The sequence below is a fragment of the Staurois parvus genome, unplaced genomic scaffold, assembly GCF_062004578.1.
Source record: "Staurois parvus isolate SC_StPar_1 unplaced genomic scaffold, SC_StPar_1.0 ptg000996l, whole genome shotgun sequence".
In the NCBI taxonomy this organism is placed as follows: Eukaryota; Metazoa; Chordata; class Amphibia; order Anura; family Ranidae; genus Staurois; species Staurois parvus.
The window spans coordinates 621947-649150 of NW_028318792.1; the positions used below are offsets into that span (position 1 = coordinate 621947).

Genomic DNA, 27204 nt, shown 5'->3' on the forward strand with positions numbered 1-27204 from the left:
TGTGCATGTGGCTACGGTTCAGTCTGTCTTATCAGGAAATAAGACTTGGACATTTGAACAAGGGGAGGGGCAGAGAAGAAAGGATCAAACAGATTGTTTACATAATGCAGAGGATTAACCCCTTAGGTTCCATAGTGAGTATAACAATCATGCCTTACTGCATATACAGACTAATTTTACTGTTGTAGGTTTAGTAACACTTTAAACATTATTATCATAAAATTGAGGAACAGGCCTCAGTTTGAGGGCCATTAAATGGTATAATGTGTGCTTTCATTGCGGCCTTTCATTTTCAGAATACTGGCTGTCATTTTGTTAATTGATATCACTGACGCAGGTCATGTGTAGAGGAGAAATTCTGATACATCATTTACTACTGCATGTTTGTGATGGGTCTGTTCCTAAAAAGTATTGAAGTCAGACACAGCCAGCAAGCTAGCATTTTCAGAAGGAGTCTAATGGTGAATTTATAAAGATTGAATCCTCAAATTTTTCATATGGCAAGTGTACTTTAATAAAAAAAAGTAGGGGAAGAGTTAGAAGTTCTATCCCTATGATCAGAGCAAGCAAAGAGTTTCTCCCCAAGAGTTTTGTTTTTTTTTCTCTTCAATTTTTTTTCCTTCACTCAAGACTCTTCCCTACATCTCTGCTGGAGGTTTCCCCTCCAGTCAGCAGCAATCTTGTGTTTGTCCTCAACCTGGCTTTTGAATTGTGCAGCACTTAGAACCAGCAGAACAGTATATTACGTGGCTATCCTGAACGTGACCTTATGGCAATGAGTTTTACGTGGGGTGCTTTACAAATCTAGTTTTGGTTAAGTAACCTGCAGCACTTTCATGGTCCAGAGCTGCTGGCATTGCCTCTGCACTTGCCTGTCTTTTCAGATCCAGTCAGTAGGTAGTCTGCTCGGGCCGAGCTCCAGGACTTCCCCCAGTTTCACTGGTAATTTATTCCCCATGAAATGGGCTAATGCTGAGGGACTGATCAACATCCGGTTACAGACCCTAACTTGCTACCAGCTATCCAAGTTTCGTGAGTAACTAAAACCTTTTTTCGTGAATACTTGAGTTCCACTTTGTGGCAGCTACATGTCTAAATCCAGTCTTGAATAGGGTAGTCAGGGATTGCTTTCAAATTGCCTACTGATAGTACCAACTTCTCCAGTCATATTTACTATAAGTCTGTACAGTCCTCTGTCCTCTGCTCGCTTGACTGAAGTTTTTACTGTGGTCATGCAGTGGGGGCTGTTTTAGACAACAGATCTCTGACTGTCCAGACATTACAGAGATTCAGGAGGATCCTAAACTGTTTCAAAAATCTTAACTGGAAATGACTCATCGCTTGGAATATCTGGGTCTGGTGCTGAACACATCTTAGGCCAGAGTATTTCCCAACAGAAGTTTCAGATGTCTAGCTCTTGGGTACAAACTTCTCAGTCCAAAAATCATCTGACAGCTTTTGCATGAGAGCTTTAGAACGGACTCCTTCGCTCAGTTTCTGCAACACAAGATTTTGTCTTCATGGGAGAAAAAAATATCCTGTCTCTGGACAGTTCAGGTCGCTTGACACCATAATCCAAGTATATCTCTTGCTTGGTAGCTCAGGATTCTGGCTCTGGTTTTGAAAAGTCCTTTCTTTCCATCTCTTAGAAGATTCTAACTATGGATGCCAGCCTGTCAGGTGGGTGGGATAGGGAGGGAATGAGTTCTGAGTGCCTTTTTAACACCGCAGAAAGCCATAGCAGTGGTGCAAATTAACCATCAAGGAGGAACCAAATGTCTTGCTGTGATGATCCTCTTTGCTCCAGATTGGCACAGATGCATGTGTTATACCAACTTGGTAATAAAAACTAGCAGATGCATCATGCGTCCTACTAGACCATCCAGATCTATTGCCCCAAGGCTGATTTGCCATCCTGATGCTCAGGCCCTTGTTTAAACAACATGGCTGTTGAAGCCCATGTTCTGAGGGACAAAGGCATCTCTTAAATCTGTGATTTATATGATGCTCTAGACTAGGATGTCCACTTCCTACATGGTCCATCATTGGACATTAAAGGCTTACAGGTTGTGTGAATCCAGGAGCTTTCTCTCCAGCAGTTTCTTCATGGGATTGATCCTCATTCCTGCAGTTGGGTCAGGACCAGCATTTGGCTCTTAGCACCTTCAAAGGTCTTTCCGGAGCTTTGCATTCTGTTTCAAAGACTACTGACTTCTTGCTGTTTGATAATGAGTTTCTGCAGGGGTCTTATGTTTTTCTCTATGTCCATTCCCCTGTGACTCTGTGGGATATGAATCTGGTTCTCTCTGTGAAGTGAATTGTTAAAGACATATCTACCTCTACTCCTGCCATCAAAGTTTGTTTCCTTTGTAGCTATCACCTTTGCAAGGTTAGTGTCTGTTACTGTCACCTCTGCAAGGTTAGTGTATGTAACTGTGATCCTATCTTGCAAACAACCTTTTTTGCCTTCGTATAAGGACAAGGTGGTGTTGAAGCCCAGAACTTTGTTTTTTGCTTTCATTTGTCTGACTCCGGTTTAGCAAAATTACATTTTCCTCCATCATTTCAATGTGATCCAGATTGTGAAAATCTCTCAGCCACTGCTGCTTTTAGAAAACTGATTACCTTTTGCCATACTGATAATCCCTTTCTAGGGCCACTGTTTCTATGTGGCTTTGAGAGACAATCATTCATGTTTCTGGTCTCAAGGATTGGGTTCCTCCCTTTCCTCTATAGCTCACTCTACTAGATCTGTGAGCTCCTTGTTTTGGCATTAGGCAACTGTTTTTCAGATTTGTAAGACTGTCATCTTGTCCTCTGTTGATGTGTTCTCTACTAGGGGTGACTTGCTGCCTGATCTGCTTTCAACTTTGGGCTTGAGGTCCTTCCGGTGACTCTTTGAGCTGCAACTGTTTTTTTATTTTGGGTTTGCTAGCAATTTTGCTGTGCTGCTCACCCCTCAGTTGGACTTCTTTTGGTGGTCTTAAAGGGTAATGACTTCCTATTTTATTTCTCATTGAGAAACACAGGATTTTTAACCACATTATATTATCCTTTTTTGGAGGGCCTATTAAGGGACATGGGTCTCACCTTTCTGTGGTTAGGATTATGCTCTTAATATTGCTTTGCAACAAAACCGAGGCATGCTTGTTATGGGCGGGATTATACTCTGCAATGGCCTACAGTTTTTGTTTTATTTGCCAGTGTCCAATCCTCTTCTATTTGGCATTATAACCTGAAGGTTAAAAAAAAAAAAAGGATTTTACAAAAAGTACAAAAATCCTATATTCAGTTCATAAATCATTTTGGCCAAAAGAGCCAAAATTAAAATCTTCTACACTAATTTATACTATTGAGTTGCTAACAGTAAAACTGAAATATTTAAAAATAAAGCACCAGCAAGCAAAAGCAGTAATAAACTGAAAAAATAAGCTCACATTCCTACATTGCAATAACGCATGTCAACGCACCATGCATGTGCTGTGTTGCCATTCATCTTTTATGGCAACTAAATGCAGTGAAGTGAGGCACCTCTAATACACATGAGTTGCAGCACAATTCAAACACGCAGTAAAGCAATACCATGTTTTGTGGTGCGCAGTGTCATAAATAAAGGTGCATATCCATTTTTAAGTGTTATGGTGCATTGGAGCAGCTCATTTAAACAAATAGACAAGCTTATTGCAACACACATTAATGTGTGACATAAGGCACCTCAACAAACTGGACAGGAATAAATGGATTCGAAGAGTCTTGGAACTCCCATCAAATATGGGTTAATAATCATGTTGTTTTTTAATACACTATTAGGTATTTGGAGATTGTAGAATAATGCCAGCAATCCAGTACTAGCTAACTTTTGATCAGTAAATCGTTGCTAACCACGTTATCTTCTGCAGAGATGATTTTAACATTCGCATACTGCATGCCTTTGTGGAACTTCATGAATTTACAGACCTCAACTTAGTTCAGGCACTTCGGTAAGTTGGGGTCATCATGCATACAGCTTTAGAAGGGGAAATATTGTTCAATTATTCTGTTGATACTTGATATAACAGTTTTTTTTCTGTTTTCACAGCCAGTTCCTCTGGAGCTTCCGATTGCCAGGGGAGGCTCAAAAGATTGATCGTATGATGGAGGCATTTGCTCAGCGGTACTGCCAGTGTAATCCAGGAGTCTTTCAATCAACAGGTTCGTTATGCTTACCTGTTTTTTCACAGGAATTGTCTTCTATTCTTTCTTTTTAGGAAACTTTCCTGTAAAGTACAAAAAAGGGTTTTTGTAACAGGCAACACAAAACGTAATCATGACGCGCTAATAAGCAATCTAATGTTGTTCAGGTTTATCTTAGGATGTATGTCTTAACTCATAGTGATTCTAAAAGCTTATTTTAAAAAAAAATAACAAACATATCTAATCTTGCCTGCTGTATGCAGAGGTTTTGCACAGAGCAGCCCGGATCCTCCTCTTCTCGGGTCCCCCGCTGACGCTCCCGGCCCCTCCCTTCTGTCGGGTGCTCCCACAGCAAGCAGCTTGCTATGAGGGCACCCACTGCTCCATGTATCCATTCACACACGGAGCTGCGGCTCCACCCCATCCCCTATCTCTTCTCATTGGCTCACTGGCTGTGATTGACAGCAGAAATTCTGTCAATTCAGAGATGCTGTGATTGACTGGCTGTGATTGACATCTGTCTCTGTTAATGAGGAGACGGAGTCCCAGTATAGCCAAGGCTCCAGTGTACATTGCCGGATCAAGAGGGGGCTTGGGTTAGTATTAAGGGGGGCTGAGGGAATGCTACACAGAGAAGGTTTTTTACCTTCATGCATAGAATACATGAAGGTAAAAAAAACTTGAGCCTTTAGAACCACTTTAAGTTTAAGTACTTTTTTCTGATACAGCTGAACTTAAAGCCTAAAGCCGGCCATACATGGATTTAAATTCAGCTGGTTTAGCAGGGATTGGCCGAGATTTACTCCATGTATGGGCAGGCTGATTGAACCCAAGCCAATCCTTTGATCGACTTGGGTACAACCAACCTGTTGACTTTTTCTACATGCGATTACTGCCAGCAGCTGTAGCTGCTAGCAGTAATCATTGTGTTCCGCTGGCTGGGAAGCCCCCTATGCCCCTCCGCTCGGAGGACACAATAGCACTGCAAGAGGCATTCAAGCGATTTTTCTTTTCTTCCACCCATGTTTAAAGGAGAGAAAATCAAATCATCTATGGGCTGCCTAAGTATTTATGAATGGGTGGGCAGAGGGTGATGGAGGAGGATTTCAGCTAATGGAGGAACCAGAAACACAAAGGAGACATCCAAGCCCTAACAATGGACTTCCCTTATCTGCTCCCTTTTTCAACTAGTAAATATATGACTGAAAGCCTTTTGGTATATCAGTTCAATGAGAGCAAAAAATACTTTTGCCCTGCCAGAAATACAGTGCTGCCCTGGTACTTCAAACTGTTATCTCAAGCAATGTTATCAGGAAGTGTTTTAAAACTACAATACACCTCCCTACGGGTTATGGAGAAAAGGCAAAAGGGAGATGATCTGTACACTCTAACACACTTCCTGCTACTCCTGTATAGATGTTGTACAGTGAGCATTGTCACCCTAGGACAGGAACTGTGTTACTTGGCAGCATTGACAGGGGAAAATAAAAGGGAAAACAAAAGTCTGAACAAAAGAAAACTAGTTAAGCCACTTTATCTATGGACTGGTAGGCTGCAGTATACATATTTACATTTTTGTTCTTGAATTTAGATACACTTAGATACACTTAGAGTTACCAAAATATTGAGCATTTGGCAATATGATTTCTGCTGAAGGACAAGATAGGACTTTGGATTGCTCCAGTCTTCCCATACAGCAGAACTCATGTGACCAAAATGCTTTTGAATTTGGTTGTATGACCAGAACAAGAGAGGTTAGATCATCATTCCCCAAATAAAAAGTAATTTGGCCCTTTATTATTTACACTATTAAGCTATTTCTTCCTCTTACAGATACCTGCTATGTGTTGTCTTTTGCCATTATCATGTTGAACACCAGCCTGCACAATCCTAATGTCAAGGACAAACCAGCTGCAGATCGTTTCATATCCATGAATCGTGGCATCAATGATGGAGGTGACCTACCTGAGGACCTGCTCAGGGTAGGTGCAAGTCTGGGCATTTATAGACTGTATAGGGCTTTTAACAAAAACCACTGATTTAGATTACTTTTAATTCCCTTCTCAGTTAGAATACTTTTTTACATTTTAACACACATATTCAATATATTTTGTATATTGTTTAGTAATTATTAGTAATTTTTCCGATGTTGACTGGAGATGTTTTCCAGCAGATCCACTGCATCATTAAGCAGTGAAATGCTATGTCTGTAGTCTGGCCCATCTATAGTGGGACCATGAGAAAAGAAAGGGGCATATGTTGCCATTCGCCCGCTGTGACCATTGAGCGTCCTTTGACAATAGCACAAGTCGCTTTAAACCTTGCAAGGAATTCACAATGGAGTTTTCCTTACTGAGTTGACTTGGGGTAAAGTTGTTTTTTGCTTTTTTCAATTTACTCTTTCCTCAGAACCTGTATGATAGTATAAAGAATGAGCCCTTTAAGATTCCAGAGGATGATGGAAATGACCTTACACACACTTTTTTCAATCCCGACCGTGAGGGTTGGTTGCTGAAGCTTGGTGAGTTTTTTTTTTTTCTCTTTTTTAGTAAAATTGTGAATTACCTACTTGATTAAGTATAAAATGTACTTTTTGTTTATATATATATATATATATATATATATATATATATATACCGAACATACTGGTAACAGGCTTTCAGTTATACATTGGAGGCCTTTATTAGTATAGGAACCTATTTGTAAATTTTCTAGCCCAGTTTTCAGTGTGAGATATGTTTACTTTTCTACTGCCAACAACCGTCAGGATAGTTTTCCTTTTACAAAATTCATGCCTTTCTACAGATTGTTTCAATGAAAGAATCATATCTTTTAGAATCTGATTGCATTAAATGGGTGGTGTGATAATTTTCACTGAAAAGGAAAATTTAGTTCAATTTAACCAAATTATTCTCCAGTTTTATCAAACTATTGTTTTTGAGGGAAAATATCATTTAAAAAATAAATCCAGATCAGCTGATCATTTCCATTGCTTGGCTGGTGAACATCAGTCTTCTGATTTTGGGAATACACCAGAAGCCATTTGAAAAAAAATCACTAATGACTGTTGGGGCCAAAAAGTCACCCCATTGTCATTTATTAGGAAGAAAAGGGACATATCACTCTTTGATCCCTACATAATGATTTGTGTACCTAGACATTTTCAGTCAGTGCTGCACAAAAGAAATGTTACACCTATATATATTTTTCATGTAGAGATCCTGACCAGCTGCATTGGAAGAGCTCCTCTCACCCTATGTTTAATGGGGCCTACAGATAAAATAGCCCCCCTTTTACAAATCTTTGGAAGAAAACAAAAACGCAGATCTCGTACCTGAATTATTGGAGAATTTGCTTTACTTCGTCATGGTCTTGGGGCTCCTTTTATAAATAAGTTTCTTTACTAGCAGAAACAGGAAAAACATGTAGCTAAACAAGGAAGGCTTACAGACAGTTCTTATTTAACTCAGTATGGTTCCAGGAAAGAAAGAGCGAGTACAATTTGAAGAACACAGAGCATGTTACTCAAGGAATAAAAACCTGTATCCTTGCAGCATTCACTAGGTAGATGACATCACTCTTTAGATTAATGGAGGCTTATTTTACTACACTGTAACATTTGTAGTTTACCTTAAAGCCCAACTCCTGGCACAAGAACCTTACCAGGTTTGAAGCCGTTAAACATTCTTTTGCCAGAAAAGCACTGCTGGCATGTATAATTTCTCTTTATGTCCTGCAAATCTGCTCAGCAACATGATATGATTATTGCAGTACATTGCTGTACTTCCAGGCCACTCTGATATGACCACTGCAGGTCTTATAGACCCTAGTGCTGAAGACCCCAGGGGCAGACTGACCATTTGGGAACTCGGGCACTGCCCAGGGCCTGTGGTCAGTAGGGGGCCCCATGAGATGCCCCTGGTACCTTTCGTAGGCTTTTTTGGTGTGGTTTAAGTGTGGGCGAGGACACAGGGGCCCCATGATCCCCTATTGCCCGGGGGCCCCATGAGTTGTCAGTCCGCCCCTGGAAGACCCCAAACTTTGATGTGTCAGAGGGGTTTGGAGACGCACCTTCAGCACTCGGGTCTATGAAACCTGCAGCAATTTCGTCTGAATGATATAGAAGTACAGCTTGCTGTACTAATTACGTATTTTAAACAAGCATATTTGCAAAGCATAGGAGAAGGTGGAGGCAAAGGAATGTTACACTGCTTAAACCTGGTAGGGTTACTGTGCTTAGATTTTTTTAAGCTTTAATGACCCTTAACCAAGTGATAGTTGATTATTTTCAACTCTCGTTGACTCTCATTAATCAAAATAGTGGTCATTATGGCACATAATGGGGTTGATTTAGTAAAGGCAAATAGACTGTTCACTTTGCAATAGCAGTTGCACTCTACTAAGGAATTTTCTCCAGAGCATAGTAAATGAGGGGAAGCTCTGACTTCCATCATCCAATTATGTGCAAGCAAAATTGCTGGTTTTTAATTTTCCCTGCATGTGACTGGGTATTCTTTGCAAAGTGAAGCTTCCCCTCATTTACTAAACTCTGGAGAAAATTCCTTGCAGAGTGCAACTGCACTTGCAAAGTGAACAGTCTATTTGCCTTTTGTAAATCAACCCTAGTGATAGTTAAAGCTTATGGAATTAAGTTTTTGTCTTGCTACAGTTCCCCTTTGTGTGCCCAGATTTTTAGTAATAGTGGGGATCATTTACTAAAACTGCATGGTGCAAGATCTGGTTCAGCTCTTCACAGAAACTAATTCGCTTCCAGGTTTTTATGTCAAAGCTTAATTGAACAAACTGAAGTTAGAAGCTATGTACATAGTGCACCCCTAAACTCTGCACTTAACGCACCCCCAGACTTTGCACAGAGTGCAGCCTTGAATTCTGAACCCTGTGTGTAACCCCTTCTCCCCCAAACTCTGCGCTCTGTACATAATGTACTCCCAGCATTTGATGCCCCTTTAAGATCCTCCCACTGTTAGTTATATTAGACCACACCTACTATTTGATGCTGTTTGGAGGGTATGTGTGTGTGTGTGGGAAGGGTGATTTTGGTGGAGTTCCTGCACCTATTTTCAGAGAAATAAAAAGTCCTGCATACTGACCTCCTGGGAGCATTTTTGTACTAGTGACCCCACCTTCCCAGCTGTGTTGTAACTATTAAGGTTTGGCGAAATCCCAAACTATAGCGCAGTGATCAGATATTTACAGAAACATAATGGATTCTGTTGCATAATGTTCATTTGTTTAAAATGTCATTTTCTTCTTTAATTGTATGTTTTCTGCATTTTGGATGCCTCTTTCCCTACACCCTGCAGGAGGTATGTACTGTCTATGTTCACTGTGTGTGGGTGCTAAGCACAAAATGCTTCCTTTCTTTGCTGGGTTCTTGCTGATGGCAGCTGCTGCACTCTTTCCCTCTTTTTTTCCATATGCATAAGACGAACAGGGGTCTCAATAACCTATACAATATAGATTTTCTCTTCTCCTATTTATGAACTAGTCAAGCATGCTACTATTAGGTTTTAAAAGTCTCTGATCATATACATGGACATAAAAGAGAAACCCTTAATTAGATTAAGCAGTAGTCACTGTTGAGAAGCAGACCACTGTTATTACATTATACAGCTATTCCATCACCAGTGTACTGTATATATTATGTTGCTGGACAACAAACATTGCTATTACTTATAATTAGTGTTTTACATTTAGCAACATATTACACATATGAAAATTTGCCATCCAGCTTGTCTCATGAGTCACTGGGTATACAGTAAACCTCTCCTGACAAACATCTATTTTAACCCCACACCTTTTTCTTCCAGAAGTGTGTGTGCTTTAAAGGAGGAGTATGGCCAAAGCTGTTTTGGCCCTACTTCTCCTGTGGGTCACAGGAGTGCACTTATTTTTGCTCTAATGTGACCAAGATTCAGCTGACAGTAGGCTAAAGCCCTCTGTCTGTTTACCTCACCGAACTGGTCCAGGCTGTGCAAGGATCCCGACAATGATGCTGGCATTCACCCGGATTTGTGATGGGCAGCTGGCTCAGTCTCTCAGCATACCACAGAGAGCCTAAGTGAGCCACTTCTGCCCCTCCACAGCCTGGCACACCAGTGAGCGCTGGAGGGGCAGAGTAGAGCGCCACAGACTGACATTCACTGCTGTCCCGGGGTGAAATAAGAAATATGCCCAAGAGGGGTTCGATATATTCGGCTGGTGAAGGAGCGTCTGCACGATCTGTCCGACATAATGTTCCTGCAGACACACCACTGTTCTGGAGACTTCCTGGATGCATAATCTCAGTAGATACTCCCAGACAGTTAAAGGGTTTCAGGACCCAGCTCTTTTTAATGCTCTGACTGGGAAAAGCAGTCAAAATCCCGATCTCTGCCATGGGCCATAATCGGTGGGTTGAAGGCTAGCACATAGTCCCCTCCAAAAGCCCCTGTCCAGGTTGGTTCTGTCACAAGCGTACTCCTCCTTTCCCTGAGAACATATTCCTATCATGAGCTGTAGAATACAGCAAAGTACAAAAAAACTGAGTCCGCTGCCGGTCCAAGCTTTTGGGGGGTTCTTTTCAGAGCCTGGATTATTTCTGTAATGTCAGCCGGCAGTGGGCTGAAAACGGGTCAGAACGAACTGCACTCCTGTGACACATAGACGTATAGCCAAAATAGAGTTTTCTATACTTCTCTTTTTTATTAGCTGTTTTAAATTTTTCCATTTTCATTATTTGCTCACAACTTTTCATTTCAAATGTGTTTTTATTAAATTCCCAAATAAAGTTGGTAAATTCTCAACTAAGGTTGTGAAATAAGAATGCGAATTAACAATGCAAAAATGGTGGCTCTGCTGCATAACCTATGTTGTGGGCCATGATTGTTAGGATAAGCTATAACATCTATATGTTATAAAAATCTATAGCAGACCAGGCGAAAGAAAACCTGCATAAGAAGTGAAAACTGAATGTCAAAGTCAATCATTAGACAAGTGAAACACATATGTGACCAGTATTACCTGCCAGATTGTTTATCATTCTGCTCCCTCCATTATGTTCTGTCAGAAAGCCCCCAGTGTTAGATTGCCATGACCATGCAATTAAGTTTATTAAGGTATTTGAGGTTAGAGGTCTTTGGAATATAATTACAAAGGCCGAAATTGACTAATTCATAGTACTCATGGTCAAACACTGATCCAAACCTGACTGGAGAAATGTCAGGATACGTCCCACTGAGTATTTCCTGGGATGAAATCTACTTTACTCCTACCAGTAGCTTTCCAAGTGTAATGGTAGATTTCTTAGCTATTAACAGGTAGTACTTTTCGAATTAGAAGAGACCCCTGTCACTCAAAACATTGGCTTCCACAATGTGGTAAACCGGTCGGAATTATATGGATCACCAGAATGCATTTTCAAATGTTATAGAAATATTTTATCATTTCAAATTACTTTATAAACTAAAACAAAAAAATGCAACTGTATATGACAGTTACACCAATAAATAGTATTGCAAACTGATGCTCAAGACTTTTTTCAAAAAATCTCAAGCCTAGATGTGATCACTTGACATAGTTACATAGTTAGTCTGGCTGAAAAAAGACAAATGTCCATCCATTTCAACCATTAAAAAGTTACAATGTAGGAAAATAAAGTTGTAACTTTCCTATTTGGAGATTAAATTTCTTTTCCTCCAGACATAAAGCGTGCCTCCTAGTCCTCTGTGATGACTTCAGGGTGAATAACTCTACACCGAGTTCACTATATAAGCCACTGATGTATTTATACATGTTGATCATACATATGCCCCCTTAATCTCCTCTTCTCAAGAGAGAAATTCAATTCCTCTAATTTTTCCTCATTGCTGAGCTCCTCCATGCCTCGTCAGTTTGGTTGCCCTTCTCTCTACTTTCTCCAGTTCCCCAATGTTCTTTTTGTGAATTGGTGCCCAAAATTTAACTGCATATTCCATATGACGTCTTACTAATGATTTGTACAGGGGTAATATTATCTCTCTCTCTCTCTCTCTCTCTCTCTCTCTCTCTCTCTCTCTCTCTCTGGAGTTTATACCTCTTTTAATACAAGAGATGATTTTGCTTGCTTTAGAAACCACAGCTTGGCATTGCATGCCATTATTAAACTTGTGATCTACCAGAACTCCCAGATCCTTCTCCACCATTGATTCCCCCAGTTGTACTCCCCCTAGTATGTATGATGCATGCATATTTTTAGCCCCCCAAGTACATAACCTTAAATTTATCAACATTAAACCTCATTTGCCACATAGTGATTACATTATCAGGAACCACTTTGATTAGTTCTTGATTATCGAGGTCTCCATCTGTCACTGAGTGCTGAGATTGAGTCAGCTGGGTAAAGGGAGTACTAATGGCTCTTAATGAGAAAATGTATCTCTGGCATGGCTTATTGTGCTGCGGAACATTAATAGATTGCAGGCTGGAAGATGTTAAAGTCATATTCCTCTGCCTTTTAAGAATGCAGGTCTCTTTTGCTTTAGCATGGCAACCATTTGCTATTGCATGTCACCTTTTTTAATAGTTATTCGGTCAAATTCTACTGAATAACATGCATAACTGTTTTCACACTTTGAAGTCTTCTGCCATTTACTCCTCTTTTGACTTTTCAGGAGGTCGTGTTAAAACATGGAAAAGGCGATGGTTCATTCTGACTGACAACTGTCTGTATTATTTTGAGTACACAACGGTGAGAGAAATGTTTTTAAATGTGATATTATCCCTACCTACGTATGGATAGACCTAAATGTTGAGGAGGCCTCATCAACCGCAAATGTATGGTAGAAAGCAGTATAATAAGGAAAGAAAGCTAGCTTCCTGACTGAAAAGTTATCAGAAGGAAAGCAACTGTAGATGGGTCTGTAACATGGCCAAGTCAGACATCTATGATGTCTAAAGGCAGTCAGAGATCCACTAAAAGTAAAGAAAACCCTTGAGATACTTTTTATATAGATAAGAAAAACATAGAATACCATAAGTTACAACATAATGCAACACTATAAGATTAAAAAGCTGCTGTTTTAAGAAGCCGCAATCAATGGGACAGGTTAGAAGAACCTGGGCTAAAAGATATTCTATCCTCTATTAGGCACAATAGGCACACTTGCCTCCTTTTATTTGTTACCCTTGTCATGAAAACAAACAAAAGCACTTGCCCAGGCTAAGCTGTCATGTTTGTGCTGCAGTCAACTGCGAGCAGTGCCCAGGCATGGTCGGTCATAGCTGCATCTCTTCACTTCCTTTCTAAATCCATTGATGCCTTTATTTTCGCAGTCACATCAGAAAACATTTGAGAAACGCATACAAATCTTAAAAACTCTCTAACCTCATAATTCTCAGAGTTCATACTAAATAATAAAAGAACTCCTTTTAACAGGTTTTCCATTTAACATAATAAGAAACTATGATATCTACTCCATATATTTACCTAATCAGAAAATGGAATCCCAGTCCACTGTATTCAAAACACTTTATCATTATATGGTTTTAGAGGACTCTTTCCTTTTGAAGTAGTGACATTTTCTGTTTGTCACGTGTACAGGAAACACGCTCAATGTAGTTATATAAACTAACTTGACTGATACGGTACAAGTCACAGCAAGTCTCTCCATTACATCGTGGTTCATGCAGTTTTACCTTCAAGCAAAATACTGAATGGGAGCCATTACTACTTTAATTATACGTTTAGCCTAAAAATACCATAAATAATCCTAAAATAATGGGAGACCTCAAAAAACAAAATCAGTCAGTTAACTCTTAGGCCTTATTCACACAGGATTGAAAAAAAAAACAAACAGTCGTACTAGGTAGTCGACCACCTGCTCCTCCTCAGTAAACTCCACTTTCGCAGCGCACCTTTAGTATACAACACATACAACAGCAGCTCCCCTGCTCCTCTTCTTCTTTCTGTTGGGGTACTCCAAGGCTCTGTCCTTGGGCCCCTTCTTTTCTCTCTCTACACCTCCTCCTTGGCGCAATTGATAACCTCCCATGGCTTCTAGTACCAGCTCTATGCTGACAACACCCAGAAATATCTCTCCACTCCCCAGCTCACCCCCTCAATCTCCTCACATATCACAAATATACTAAGCCAGGGCTTGAAAAAGCAGCTCGCCCGCTTGCCAAATGCGAGGAGAAATTCCTCTGTGGCGAGCTTCTGCGAGCGGTGAGCACAAATGAAGCATGAAGCGACTGCACCTGCGCTCTAAGCCTCATTGTGAAGCCGAGTTCCGGTTTACAACTTCTGGTTTCCGGCTTCTGTGGCACCGCCGCCGAGGGGAGAGGTGCAGGAGAGGTCCTCTGTCCTCCGCTGAGTGGAGACACCCTCTCCACCGCCGCGGGGGACTCGGCGGGACAGTAAATACTGTATACAACATGTCATATCACTATAATGGAGTACAGGGGAGCTGGGATATACATTACTCAGTAATGTATATCCCAGCTCCCCTGTACTCCATTATAGTGATATGACATGTATACAGTAATATATATCCCAGCTCCCCTGTACACCATTATAGTGATATGACATGTATACAATAATCATTACTGTATACATGTCATATCACTATAATGGAGTACAGGGGAGCTGGGATATACATTACTGTGTACAGTTTTATATTTTGGACTATTTATTCTAAAGTTAAATGTAATTTCATAAGCTTTAAGAGGGTGTGGCTGGGGGTGGGGCGGGGGTGGGGTTTGGGTGGTCCAGGGTGGGGTTGGGGGCGGACCTGGGCAAGGTGGGTGGGGCAACTGGTGGAGAGTAAGTTTTGTGACCGGCTAGTAGGTCTGGACTCGAAATTTTAACACCTGTACTAAGCGACATATCAGAATGGATGTCACACCACTCCCTCAAGCTCAATCTTTCTAAAACCAAGCTTGTAATATTTCCTCCTCCCCGATCCCCCACTCGTGACTTTACCGTTAAGATCAACAGCACAACCATTGGTCCTTCCACTTATGCCAGGGGTGCTAGGTGTACTCCTAGACTCTGACCTCTCCTTTTGGCCCCACATCCAATCACTGGCTAAATCTTGCTGCCTCAGCCTCCGCAGCATTTCCAAAATCCACCCCTTCCTGACTAATGACACCACAAAACAACTTATTCACGTCTTGGTTGGTTATATCCCGCCTCGATTACAGCAACTCCCTCATAACTGGTCTACCGTTACACAGGCTATCCCCCCTTCAGTCTATTATGAATGCTGCTGCTAGACTCATACACCTCACCAACCCATCAGCGACTGCTGCCCCTCTCTGCCAATCCCTTCACTGGCTTCCACTAACCCAACATATAAAATTCAGAATACTAACCACAACATACAAAGCCATCCACAACACTGCCCCTAGCTACATCACCAACCTCATTTGCAGATATCGTCCAAATTGCCTGCTTTGCTCCTCCCAAGACATCATGTTCTCTAGCTCCCTCGTCACCTCCTCCAATGCTCGCCTTCAGGACTTTTCCAGAGCCTCTACAATCCTCTGGAGCCCCCTACCCCAGTATGTCTGGTCAGCTGCCACCCTGTCTGCCTTCAGGCGATCTTTGAAAGCTCACTTATTCAGGGAAGTCTACCCCACCTCCACCTTAGAACTGTACTTGAGTCACCTCCATCAGACCATCCCCTACAGCTATTGCCTTTTTGTACCACCTCCCCCTTCTTTTAGATTGTAAGCTCCATGAGCAGGACCCTCCTATTCCTTCTGTACTGAATTGTATTGTAATTGTACTGCCTCCCTTTTTATATTGTAAAGTGATGCACAAACTATTATTACACGGGATTTATATAGTGCCAACAATGTACCACCTTCCTCAACATTGCTGCTGACCGAGTACACCCCTTCATGGAAACTGTATTCCCTGATAGCAATGGCCTCTTTCAGCAGGATAATGCACCCTGCCACACTGCAAAAATGGTTCATGAATGGTTTGAGGAACACAACAACGAGTTTGAAGTGTTGACTTTGCCTCCAAATTTTGCAAATTAAATGGAGCATCTGTGGGATGTGCTAGAAAAACAAGTCTGATCCATGGAGGCCCTACCTTTTGACTTACAGGACTGAGAGGATCTGCTACTGATGGCTTGGTGCCAGACACCATAGCATACCTTCAGAAGTCTAGTGGAGTTCATGTCTCGACGGGTCAGGGCTGTGTTGATGGCAAACGGGGACCTATTCAATATTGGGTGGTCATAATGTTATGGCTGATAGGTGTATTTTCTGTTATAATTGTTGTGACTTCTATTTTACATATGCATTTACCTGGGTTATCTTTTTTAAAGTCATGTTAATCTGTGCTGTTTAGATATTGACTGTTACACTTTGCTTTGTAGGACAAGGAACCCCGTGGGATAATACCATTGGAGAACCTCAGTATACGGGAGGTCGAGGATTCTAAGAAGCCTGTGAGTGTTCATTTGTAAAAGAAGTTGATGAAGCATGTTAATCCTTGTGACAGCAGGATAGTATAGAGCAGACTGGGCTCCGTTTGTATGACATTTCTCTGCTAGCAGGACAGTATGGAGCATACTGAGTTCAGTTAGTATAATGTTTCTCTGCTACTCTGTAAAGCAGGGGTCTCCAAACTTTCTAAACAAAAGGGCCAGTTTACTGTCCTTCAGACTTTAGGGGGCTGGACTAGGGCCAGTGGGAATGGAAAATAAGCTGGCCTCAATGGGAGTAAACAATGCCCCATTATTGGTATTGTTAGGATAAATAGTGCCCCATTTTTGGTATCAAGGCAGGGAAGGAATAGTGCCCCATCATTTGTATCACGGGAAGGAATAGTACCCCATCATTGGTGTCAGTGAGAGGAATAGTGCCCTGCTGCTAGTGTCAGTGGGAAGAATAGTGCTCCATCATTGGTGTCAGTGGAAAGAATAGTGCCCCTTCGAATGTTGTCAATGGGAGGAATAGTGCCCTATTTTTGGTATCAGTGACAGGAATTATGTCCCATTGTTGGTGTCAGTGGGAGGAATATTGCCTTGTGTCGGTGGGAGGGGTAGTGCCTCAAGGGCCAGATAAAGGTAAGCAAAAAGGCCACATCCAGCCCCTGGGCCACAGTTTGGAGACCACTTCTGTAAAGGATCACTCTTGGTATAAATATCATGGCATCCCTGTTAACAGGGTATTACGTGGTTTTAATGGTCTACTTTACTGCTACATGTGTTTGGTTTTGAATCTATGCAAAGGCTGTGGAAAACGTGAGATATGTATTAGTAAAACTCCTGTCCTAGTAAAACAGGTCTGATTGATCATCTTACAGCACACTTCAGAAACTTTGGCAAGTGGCAAGTCCTTAAGCCGTTTGCAGTTTTCCCATTTTATGACTTAGTGTTTTCTACGCTTTATTTAGCCCTAAACTTTTCATTCATGTGTTGCGGTGTCCTACTAGTTTCCATTTTAGCATTGAATTGAAATTGGGAGGTAGAGAGAGTAAAGACAGACTAACATGGTACATTTAAAGCCTAAGTTTAGCTAAAATAAAAATATAAGAATCAGCTCAAGGGACATAACTTACAGTTAGTATAATGTGTCCCTTGTGCTGATTCCTCTTCTTTTAGAATAATTCTTCCAGTGCTGCAGGGGTTAATACAACTAAAGGACTATCCAGAGCTCTCATAAAGAAAGCTTGAGTATGCCTGCCCTTTCCTGCCAGATTGTCATTTATAAAAATTGTAATACCGCTTCTATGAAAAATGGAGGAAGACCCTCTTATTTTGGTGGGAATATTAAAGGCACAAAGAAACCTATAACAAGATTAATGTATATAAAAAGGTTAATCAATTTATTATTGTACAAAACATTAAAAATCCCCATAGTGCACAAATATAACCAGTTGATCCTCATGAACAGCCAAAAGATATTATAACATACTATATTGACTTATTCAGCGAGTGTACTAAATAGCTACAAACTAGAAAGCAGCTCACACTTACACATGCTCATGACATGTGCATAATCTAAGAGGCAGTTATAGAGGCGGTGATGTATACCTATAACCGCCTCTTTTGTGTGGTTCTCAGGGAATTTTTAATGTTTTTGAACAATAAAAAAATTGATTTTAACGTTTTATATAAATTAATCTTGTTATAGGTTTCTTTGTGCCTTTTAACCACTCACCTACAGGGCACTTATACTCCCTTCCTGCCCAGGCCAATTTCCATCTTTCAGCGCTGTCACACTTTGAATGACAATTGCGCAGTCATGCAACTCTGTACCCATATGAAATGTTTATCATTTTTTTGTGGCAGAGCTTTATTTTGGTGGTATTTAATCACCTCTGGGTTTTATATTTTTTCTTAAACAAACCAAAAACCACTGAAAAGTTTGAAAAAAAAAAGTTTTTTCTTAGTTTTTGTTATAAAACTTTGTAAATAAGTGATTTTTCTCCTTCACTGATGTGCGCCAATTAGGCTGCAGTGATGTGCACTGAAAGGCAGCACTCATATATGGCACTGATAGGCGGCACTGACTGGCACTGATAGGCGGCACTGGTTGGCAGCACTGATTGGCAGCACTGATAGGCGGCACTGATAGGTGGCACTGATTGGCAGCACTGATAAGTGGCCCTGACTGGCACTGATGGGTGACACTGAAAGGCAGCTCAGATGGGCACTGATATGTGGCATTGATGTAGCACTGATGGGTACTGGCAGATGGCACTGATGAGCACTGACAGCTGGCACTGATGGACACTGACAGGTGGCACTGCTGGGGCTACACAGATCATCAGGGCACACTGATCATCAGTGCCCTGATGATCAGTGTACATGTCCCCTCTGAGTGATGCCGATTACCGGCTTTGCTCTCCTCTCGAACTGTCAGCGTGACAGCTCGTGAGGAGAGAAATGTCGATAATCGGCATTTCCCTATTTACATGAGATCAGCTGTGATTGGACACAGCTGATCACATGACCGAGCCGACATCTTCGGCTCTTTCCGTTGATCGGTGATCTGCTGTGTCTGAGGGACACAGTGCACCACCGATCCCCGCGCTGTGCGCTCCTGGGGCCACGCATGCGCGGTTAGAATAGGACGACGTCATATGACGTCCTCCCAGAACAAAACAACCGCCTTGCGTCCGTCTTTACACTATATGGCGGGCGGGAGGCAGTTAAAATCCCACCAAAATAAGAAGGTCTTCCATTTTGTACTCAATTTGGGATAGTACTACTTCACTACACCCATCCAATGTACTCCTTCTATGAATGACACAGGAGCTCTGAATGGAGGGAGCAAAACTACCAATCATCTACCCACCTCTCATTCATAGATCTTGTGTCATTCATAGAAGCTGTACTACAGATTCTATGAATGGCTGATTGAACAGGAAAAGGTACAGTGAAGGAAATAAAGTATTTGATCCCCTGCTGATTTTGAATGTTTGCCCACTCACAAAGAGAGACAGAATAGCAACTGAGAGACAGGATAGCAACAAAAAATTCAAAAGAAATGCATGTCTAACAAATTATGCACTGATTTGCATGTTCATGAGGGAAATAAGTGTTTGATTCCCTATCATTCAGCAGGATTTCTGGCTACCAGGTGTCTTTCATACAGGTAATAAGCTGAGATTAGATACAGTCTCTTAAAGGGAGTGCTGCTAATCTCATTTTGTTACCTGTATAAAAGACACCTGTCCACAGGAGAAATCAAACAATCAGATTCCAAACTCTCCACCATGGCAAAGACCAAAGAGCTGTCCAAGAATGTCAGGGACAAGATTGTACACCTATACAAGGTTGGACTGAGCTATCAAACTATCGCCAAGCAGCTTGGTGAGAAGGTGACAACAGTTAGTGCAATCATTTGCAAATGGAACACAAAACAACTGTCAGTCTCCCTAGGTCTGGTGCACCATGCAAGATCTCACCTTGTGCAGTGTCAATGATCATGAGAACAGTGAGGAATCAGCCCAGAACTACACGTGAGGATCTTGTCAATGATCTCCAGGCAGCTGAGACCACAGTCCCCAAGAAAACAATTGGTAACACACTACGCCGACAAAGATTGAAATCCTGCAGTGCCCACAAGGTCCCTCTGCTCAAGAAAGCACATGTCCAGGCCCGTCTGAAGTTTGCCACTGAACATCTGAATGATGCAGAGGAGGATTGGTTGAAAGTGTTGTGGTCAGATGAGACCAAAGTCGAGTTTTTTGGCATCAACTCAACTCTCCATGTTTGAAGGAGGAAGAATGCTGCCTATGACCCAAGAACACCATCCCAACTGTCAAACATGGTGGTGGAAACATTCTGCTTTGGGGGTGTTTTTCTGCTAAGGGGACAGGACAACTGCACCGCATCAAAAGGACAATGGATAGCGTAATGTACCGTCAAATCTCGAGTGAGAACCTTCTTCTCTCAGCTAGGGCATTGAAAATGGGTTGTGGATGGGTGTTCCAGCATGACAATGATCCAAAACACATGGCTAAGGCAACAAAGGAGTGGCTCAAGAAGAAGCACATTAAGATCCTGGAGTGGCCTAGCCAGTCTCCAGACCTTAATCCACTTGAAAATCTGTGGAGGGAGCTGAAAGTTCGAGTTGCCAAACGTCAGCCACCGAACCTTAAAGACTTGGAGAGAATCTGCCAAGAGGAGTGGGCCAAAATCCCTCCTGAGATGTGTGCAAACCTGGTGGCCAACTACAGGAAACATCTGACCTCTATGATTGCCAACAAGGGATTTGCCACCAAGTACTAAGTCATGTTTTGTGAAGGGGATCAAATACTTATTTCCCTCATGAACATGCAAATCAGTGCATAATTTGTTAGACATGCATTTCTGCTGAATTTTTTGTTGCTATTCTGTCTCTAAGTGTTACAATAAATCTACCATTCGATTTTTAGAGTACTCATTTCTTTGTGAGTGGGCAAACATTCAGAATCAGCAGGGGATCAAATACTTATTTCCTTCACTGTAGGTATAGTTAGGCTCTCTTGATGAGAGCCCTTAAAAGACCTTTAGTTATATTAACCCCTGCAGCACAGAAAGAATATGGCTAGGGGTTAGTACAGAGGAAGATTCTCCTAAAAGAATCAATACAAAGGACAAAACATACCTAACTGTAGGTATATGTTTTTGATTTTAGATAAACTTAGGCTAACTTTTAAGGTAATGTTTTCCTGTAGTTACAGTACAGTTATGCAAGATTTAAGAATGAAAGCAAATGTGTTTCAACTTTTGCAGTGAAACTGTAATGAGTTCTAGATTATCTTGTACACAGATTCTGCATGAGATGGTCCTCTGAGATCTGTCAGTATAATCATTGACACTCATAGTGCGATTACTGCACAAGTCTTTTTATAAGGTTCCATGACCAGTGGGTTAATTTTGTAAAAGTACTTACTGCATCCTAAGTTTTTGTTTCTTTGTGACTGGATTTGTATGCAACACTCCCTTTCCTTACATACTTCAAGAAAAACCAGTCCAACAATTATCTTGGTCCTTATCCTTTCCTCAGTGCCTGCTATTTTTTACTTATAGAATGGCTTACTTTGTTGTTCTTTCTTTGTAGAACTCCTTTGAGCTCTTTATACCAGACAACAAAGACCAGGTGATCAAAGCCTGTAAGACAGAGGCTGATGGAAGAGTGGTAGAGGGTAATCACACAGTGTATCGTATCTCCGCACCTTCAGCAGAAGAAAAAGATGAGTGGATAAAAAGCATAAAGTAAGTGGCTGCTAGTGTCCAGTGATGGGTCTGAGCACATTTATACAGTAAAGCTGGAACTACACTAGTAGGTTTTTGTACAAACATTCATACAAAAATTATCAGTATATTCTGGTAAGACTTGATGAATGTTGTTTAATAGCATTTCAAAATTGTGATTGCTTTTTACATTTGAGAAATATTTTCCATCCTGATCCTTCAAACTTTCTCGTCACTGAGGATGAAATTGAACTTCTATTTAACCCCACTAATGGTAAGTAAATGGTAGAATTCAAATGAAATTCTGCTAGTGTATGGCCAGCCTGTGAAAAACAACCCCCCTCCCCCCCCCCATGTAACTGGGATTAGAAGAGGGGGAACAATCAGGAGTGCAGCCTAGGGCAACAACACTGCTTCTCTATAGATACTGTACAGTGAGTGAGTGTTGTCACCCTAGGACAGGAAATGTGTTACTGACAGAATCACCATATGAAAATAAAGGCAGAACCGTGAAAAAAAAAAAGCAAATGCCCCACAAATAAGGACTGGTAAACTGATGTGTATATATATATATATATATATATATATATATATATATATATATGTGTGTGTGTATGTTATCTGCCTTGACAATATTTCTTTTATCTGTTTGGCACAGTGTTGCTTGATGTAATTCTAATTGGTGACTTTGAGTGAGGGATACCTGTCCATCTTGCATTCCATTGAGGCATCTGGAGAGATTCTGAAATGGCAACCTTTGTTTTAATAGAATTCACCACTTCTTTTTTTATTTGATGTTGATATTTGATTTGACTCTTAAAAGTCTTAAGCTGGCCATACATCAATAGAAATATGGCTGGTTTAGCAGGGACCTGACAAATTTCATTCCATGTATGGGCACTTGAACATAAGTTAATCTACCAGTCAATCTCTGTTCAAACAGCCTGTTGGAAGAAATCAGCTCGGTCAGCACTGCAGGCTATAGCCTGCAGTGCTAATCGGTGTATTCTGACCGCGGAGAAGTCTCTCAACTTTCAGAATACAATGACACAGCGGGAAGGATTCCACTATTGACCTCGAATGTGTGGATGGGGCATTCAGGTCAGTTTTTCCATTCAGATGAAAAATCTGACTCCTCTCTGGTCAGCTTTAGAGATGGTTTTGCATCCATATTCAAACTAATAGGCTTAGTAGCTTGTCTCTGCTGGCTTTAAGAAATTTCGTTTGAGTAAGATACCTTTATTAATCTCTGTGATATGGCTTTTGTTAGGATTTAAAGTCCAGTTTAATTTACAAAAATACATATTTAGTCAGATGGACATAATGCTAACAACCTCGATTTTTACTTTTCTAATCCCTCCTGCTATAGCAGGACAGTGCATGTAAGCATGACTGTGCAGTGCAGTAGTCACCAGAGTTTGATCTTTAATCTACCAGGCATGGTCAGACACTCTTTCTTTTCCTCAGTCTGTTAAAGAAGAACTCCAGGAAAATGTTTTGTTTTTTTTTTTTCCCATGCAGTGGGGCTGTGTCGGCACTGCATGGGTTAATTGATCATTTTTGTCTATGGGTTAGGAGAGTGGAGCTATACTTGCCTAATTGGTCAATCCTCTGAGTGCACGACCGGTCCCGGCCTCTCATGCCCCCTGCACGCTAGCATGGACTGTTCTGACGTCATAATGCCCATAGACCAGCTTTGGAATTGAGAACAGCAGGAACAGTCCAACACTGGACGTGGGGGAGCACTTTTATCTGAAGGATCGGGTAAGTATAGCCTTTCTTTGTGCCCCTGGACAAAATGAGCAGTTAACCCATGCAGTGCGCGCACAGCCCCACTGCATGGGAAAACAACATTTTTGTGGAGTTCTGCTTTAAGTGAAATGTGACTGTTAACCACCTATACCAGCATGAAACATTGGCATGAGTAGGCAGGAAGTATTAGGAGACAGAGGTACTTTATTGCATTTTAAAGGTAAAACCATTCCGAATTATAACATAGGGTTGGACAGGATAAAGGGAAAATTTAAGGTGTGTTACCATAGATTTAAGTAGCTGACATTAGTAGACAGGAGTGCCCAGATCCATAACAGGCTATATTTAGAAAGCGGACTCTAGTAACCCTCTAAGTAATCCGAGTTATTACAGAATTTTCTATATTCTGAGGACACATACAATGAATTCCTTATAAATTAACTTTGCATTATTTAAAAAAACCTGTTTTGTTTTTTATTTTTTTCAATTTCCTGCAATCCAAAATACATTTGTAAACAGACATTTTTCACTATCTACAGGAATTTAAAGTCAGCCCTTATATTTAAGGCTTTTGCCCTTTGACCTCCATTCAAAAATTGCCTACAATAATGTAATGCAAGTTGAAAAGGATAAAAACAAAACCTATGTGGCTGACGGCCAACTTAAAAAAGCTATAAATCATAAGAAAAGAGCTTTTAAAAAAATATAAAAATGAATTTTAAATATTACTAAGAATATAACAGAATGTAAAGAGGAAATCAAGGCCACAAAAAATTGACAAACGACAGATTGCAAAAGATAGCTGGACAAAGCACAAAAAAATCTTCAAATATGTTAACAGTAGAAAGGTCCGGTCTAAGCATGTAGGCCTTTTACAAAATAATCTGAAGTGGGTGACTGGGGACAATGAGAAGGCAAATTTAATACATACCTTCTTCAGCTCTGTGTATACAAAGGCGTATGGGGGAGCTCTTGTCCATAATGGGCATTGTATTGACACCGCTCCAGATGATCCACAATGGCTCAAAATAGATATGGTCCAGAAATATTTAGACAGAATAAAGGTGAATAAAGCACCTGGACCGGATGGCATACACCCACATGTCCTAAAAGAATTGAGCTGCGTCATTTCAAATCCATTAGTTCTAATTTTTAAGGACTCTTTAATGACTAGCATAGTACCACTGGACTGGCATAAGGCCAATGTGAGGCCTACATTTAAGAAGGGATCAAAGTCTTTACCAAGTATCTATAGACCTGTTTAACTTCTATAGTGGGGAAGTGGAGAGTTTAATAAATGACCACATAGATGAGTTCTTGCTGGAAAAACATATTTTATGAAACACAGAAGTTGTCAAACAAATCTGATTTCTTTTTATGAGGAGGTGGGAAAAACCTTGCACAGAGGGGTGGTTGTGGACATGGTATACTTGGATTTTGCAAAAGCATTTGACTCAGTTCCCCAAACATGGCTAATGTGTAAGTTAAAGTTCTACAGTCTTGGAAGAATCAGTTTGTAAAAGGATAGAAAACTGGCTAAAAGATCGTATTCAGAGAATAGTGGTTAATGATTCATACTCTGATTGATTGGTCTAGGGTTGTCAGTGGAGTACCCCAAGGTTCAGTGTTGGGACCCTTACTTTTTAATATATTTATAGATGATCTGGTATTAAAAGTAACATTTCAGTCTTTGCAGATGACACCAAGCTGTGCAGTGGAATAATATCCTTACAGGATGTCTCCAACTTACAAGCCGATCTCAATGCACTGTTTAATTGGGCAACTATGTGGCAAATGAGGTTTAATGTTGATAAATGTAAAGTTATGCACTTGGGTGCTAAGAATATGCATGCATCATACATACTAGGGGGAGTACAACTGGGGGAATCAATGGTGGAGAAGGATCTGGGAGTTCTGGTAGATCACAAGCTTAATAATGGCATGCAATGCCAAGCTGCGGTTTCTAAAGTGAGCAAAATCCTCTCTTGTATTAAGAGTTATGGACTGCAGAGAGAGAGATATCATTTTACCCCTTTACAAATCATTAGTAAGACCTCATCTGGAATATGCAGTTAATTTGTTCGACACCAATTCACAAAAATAACATTGGGGAACTGGAGAAAGTGCAGAGAAGGGCAAACAAACTGACGAGGCATGGAGGAGATCAGCAATGAAGAAAGATTAGACAAATTTCTCTCTTGAGAAGAGGAGATTAAGGGGGGATATGATCAACATGTATAAATACATACAGTGGAGCAAAAAAGTATTTAGTCAGCCACCAATTGTGCAAGTTCTCCCACTTAAAAAGATGAGAGAGGCCTGTAAATGGCATCATAGGTAGACCTCAACTATGAGAGACAAAATGAGAAAAAAAAATCCAGACAATCACATTGGCTGATTTGGAAAGAATTTATTTGCAAATTATGGTGGAAAATAAGTATTTGGTCAATATCAAAAGTTCACCTCAATACTTTGTTATATAACCTTTGTTGGCAATGACAGAGGTCAAACGTTTCCTGTAGGTCTTCACAAGGTTGGCACACACTGTTGCTGGTATGTTGGCCCATTCCTCCATGCAGATCTCCTCTAGAGCAGTGATGTTTTGGGGCTGTCGCTGGGCAACACAGACTTTCAACTCCCTCCAAAGGTTTTCTATGGGGTTGAGATCTGGAGACTGGCTAGGCCACTCCAGGACCTTGAAATGCTTCTTATGAAGCCACTCTTTCGTTGCCCGGGCAGTATGTTTGAGATCATTGTCATGTTGGAAGACCCAGCCACGTTTCATCTTCAATGCCCTTACTGATGGAAGGAGGTTTGCACTCAAAATCTCACGATACATGGCCCCATTCATTCTGTCCTGTACATGGATCAGTCGTCCTGGTCCCTTTGCGGAGAAACAGCCCCAAAGCATTTTTTTGATTTTTTTTTTTTGATTTTTGCTCACCGTTCCGATCATTTTAACCCCACGGGGTGAGATCTTGCGTGGAGCCCCAGATCGAGAGAGATTATCAGTGGTCTTGTATGTCTTTCATTTTCTAATTATTGCTCCCACAGTTGATTTGATCACACCAAGCTGCTTGCCTATTGCAGATTCAGTCTTCCCAGCCGGGTGCAGGTCTACAATTTTGTTTCTGGTGTCCTTCGACAGCTCTTTGGTCTTCACCATAGTGGAGTTTTGAGTGTGACTGTTTGAACTTGTTATCAGTGTAAGAGACACCTGTCCACAACCTCAAACAGGTGCCATTGATACAGGTAATGAGTGCAGGACAGAGGAGCCTCTTAAAGAAGAAGGTACAGGTCTGTGAGAGCCAGAAATCTTGCTTGTTTGTAGGTGACCAAATACTTATTTTCCACCATAATTTGCAAATAAATTCTTTCCAAATCAGCCAATGTGATTGTCTGGATTTTTTTTCTCATTTTGTCTCTCATAGTTAAGGTCTACCTATGATGCCAATTACAGGCCTCTCTCATCTTTTTGAGTGGGAGAACTTGCACAATTGGTGGCTGACTAATTACTTTTTTGCCCCACTGTAAGTGGTCCATATAGTGAACTCGGTGTAGAGTTATTCACCTTAAAGCTGAGTTCCACCCA

At 41.0% G+C, this 27204-nt stretch overlaps 1 protein-coding gene across 1 annotated transcript in view; it reads left to right on the forward strand.

Annotated features, from left to right (window-relative positions):
* LOC149441382 (cytohesin-1) overlaps window positions 1-27204 on the forward strand; it is a 76808-nt gene that overhangs the window by 46685 nt on the left and 2919 nt on the right. Inside the window, exons 6-12 of the mRNA XM_089657416.1 lie at window positions 3900-3980; window positions 4079-4191; window positions 6007-6155; window positions 6583-6695; window positions 12823-12901; window positions 16545-16616; window positions 21727-21881. Of these exons, the coding sequence (XP_089513542.1) occupies window positions 3900-3980; window positions 4079-4191; window positions 6007-6155; window positions 6583-6695; window positions 12823-12901; window positions 16545-16616; window positions 21727-21881 (762 nt within the window). The remainder of the gene's footprint in view (window positions 1-3899; window positions 3981-4078; window positions 4192-6006; window positions 6156-6582; window positions 6696-12822; window positions 12902-16544; window positions 16617-21726; window positions 21882-27204) is intronic.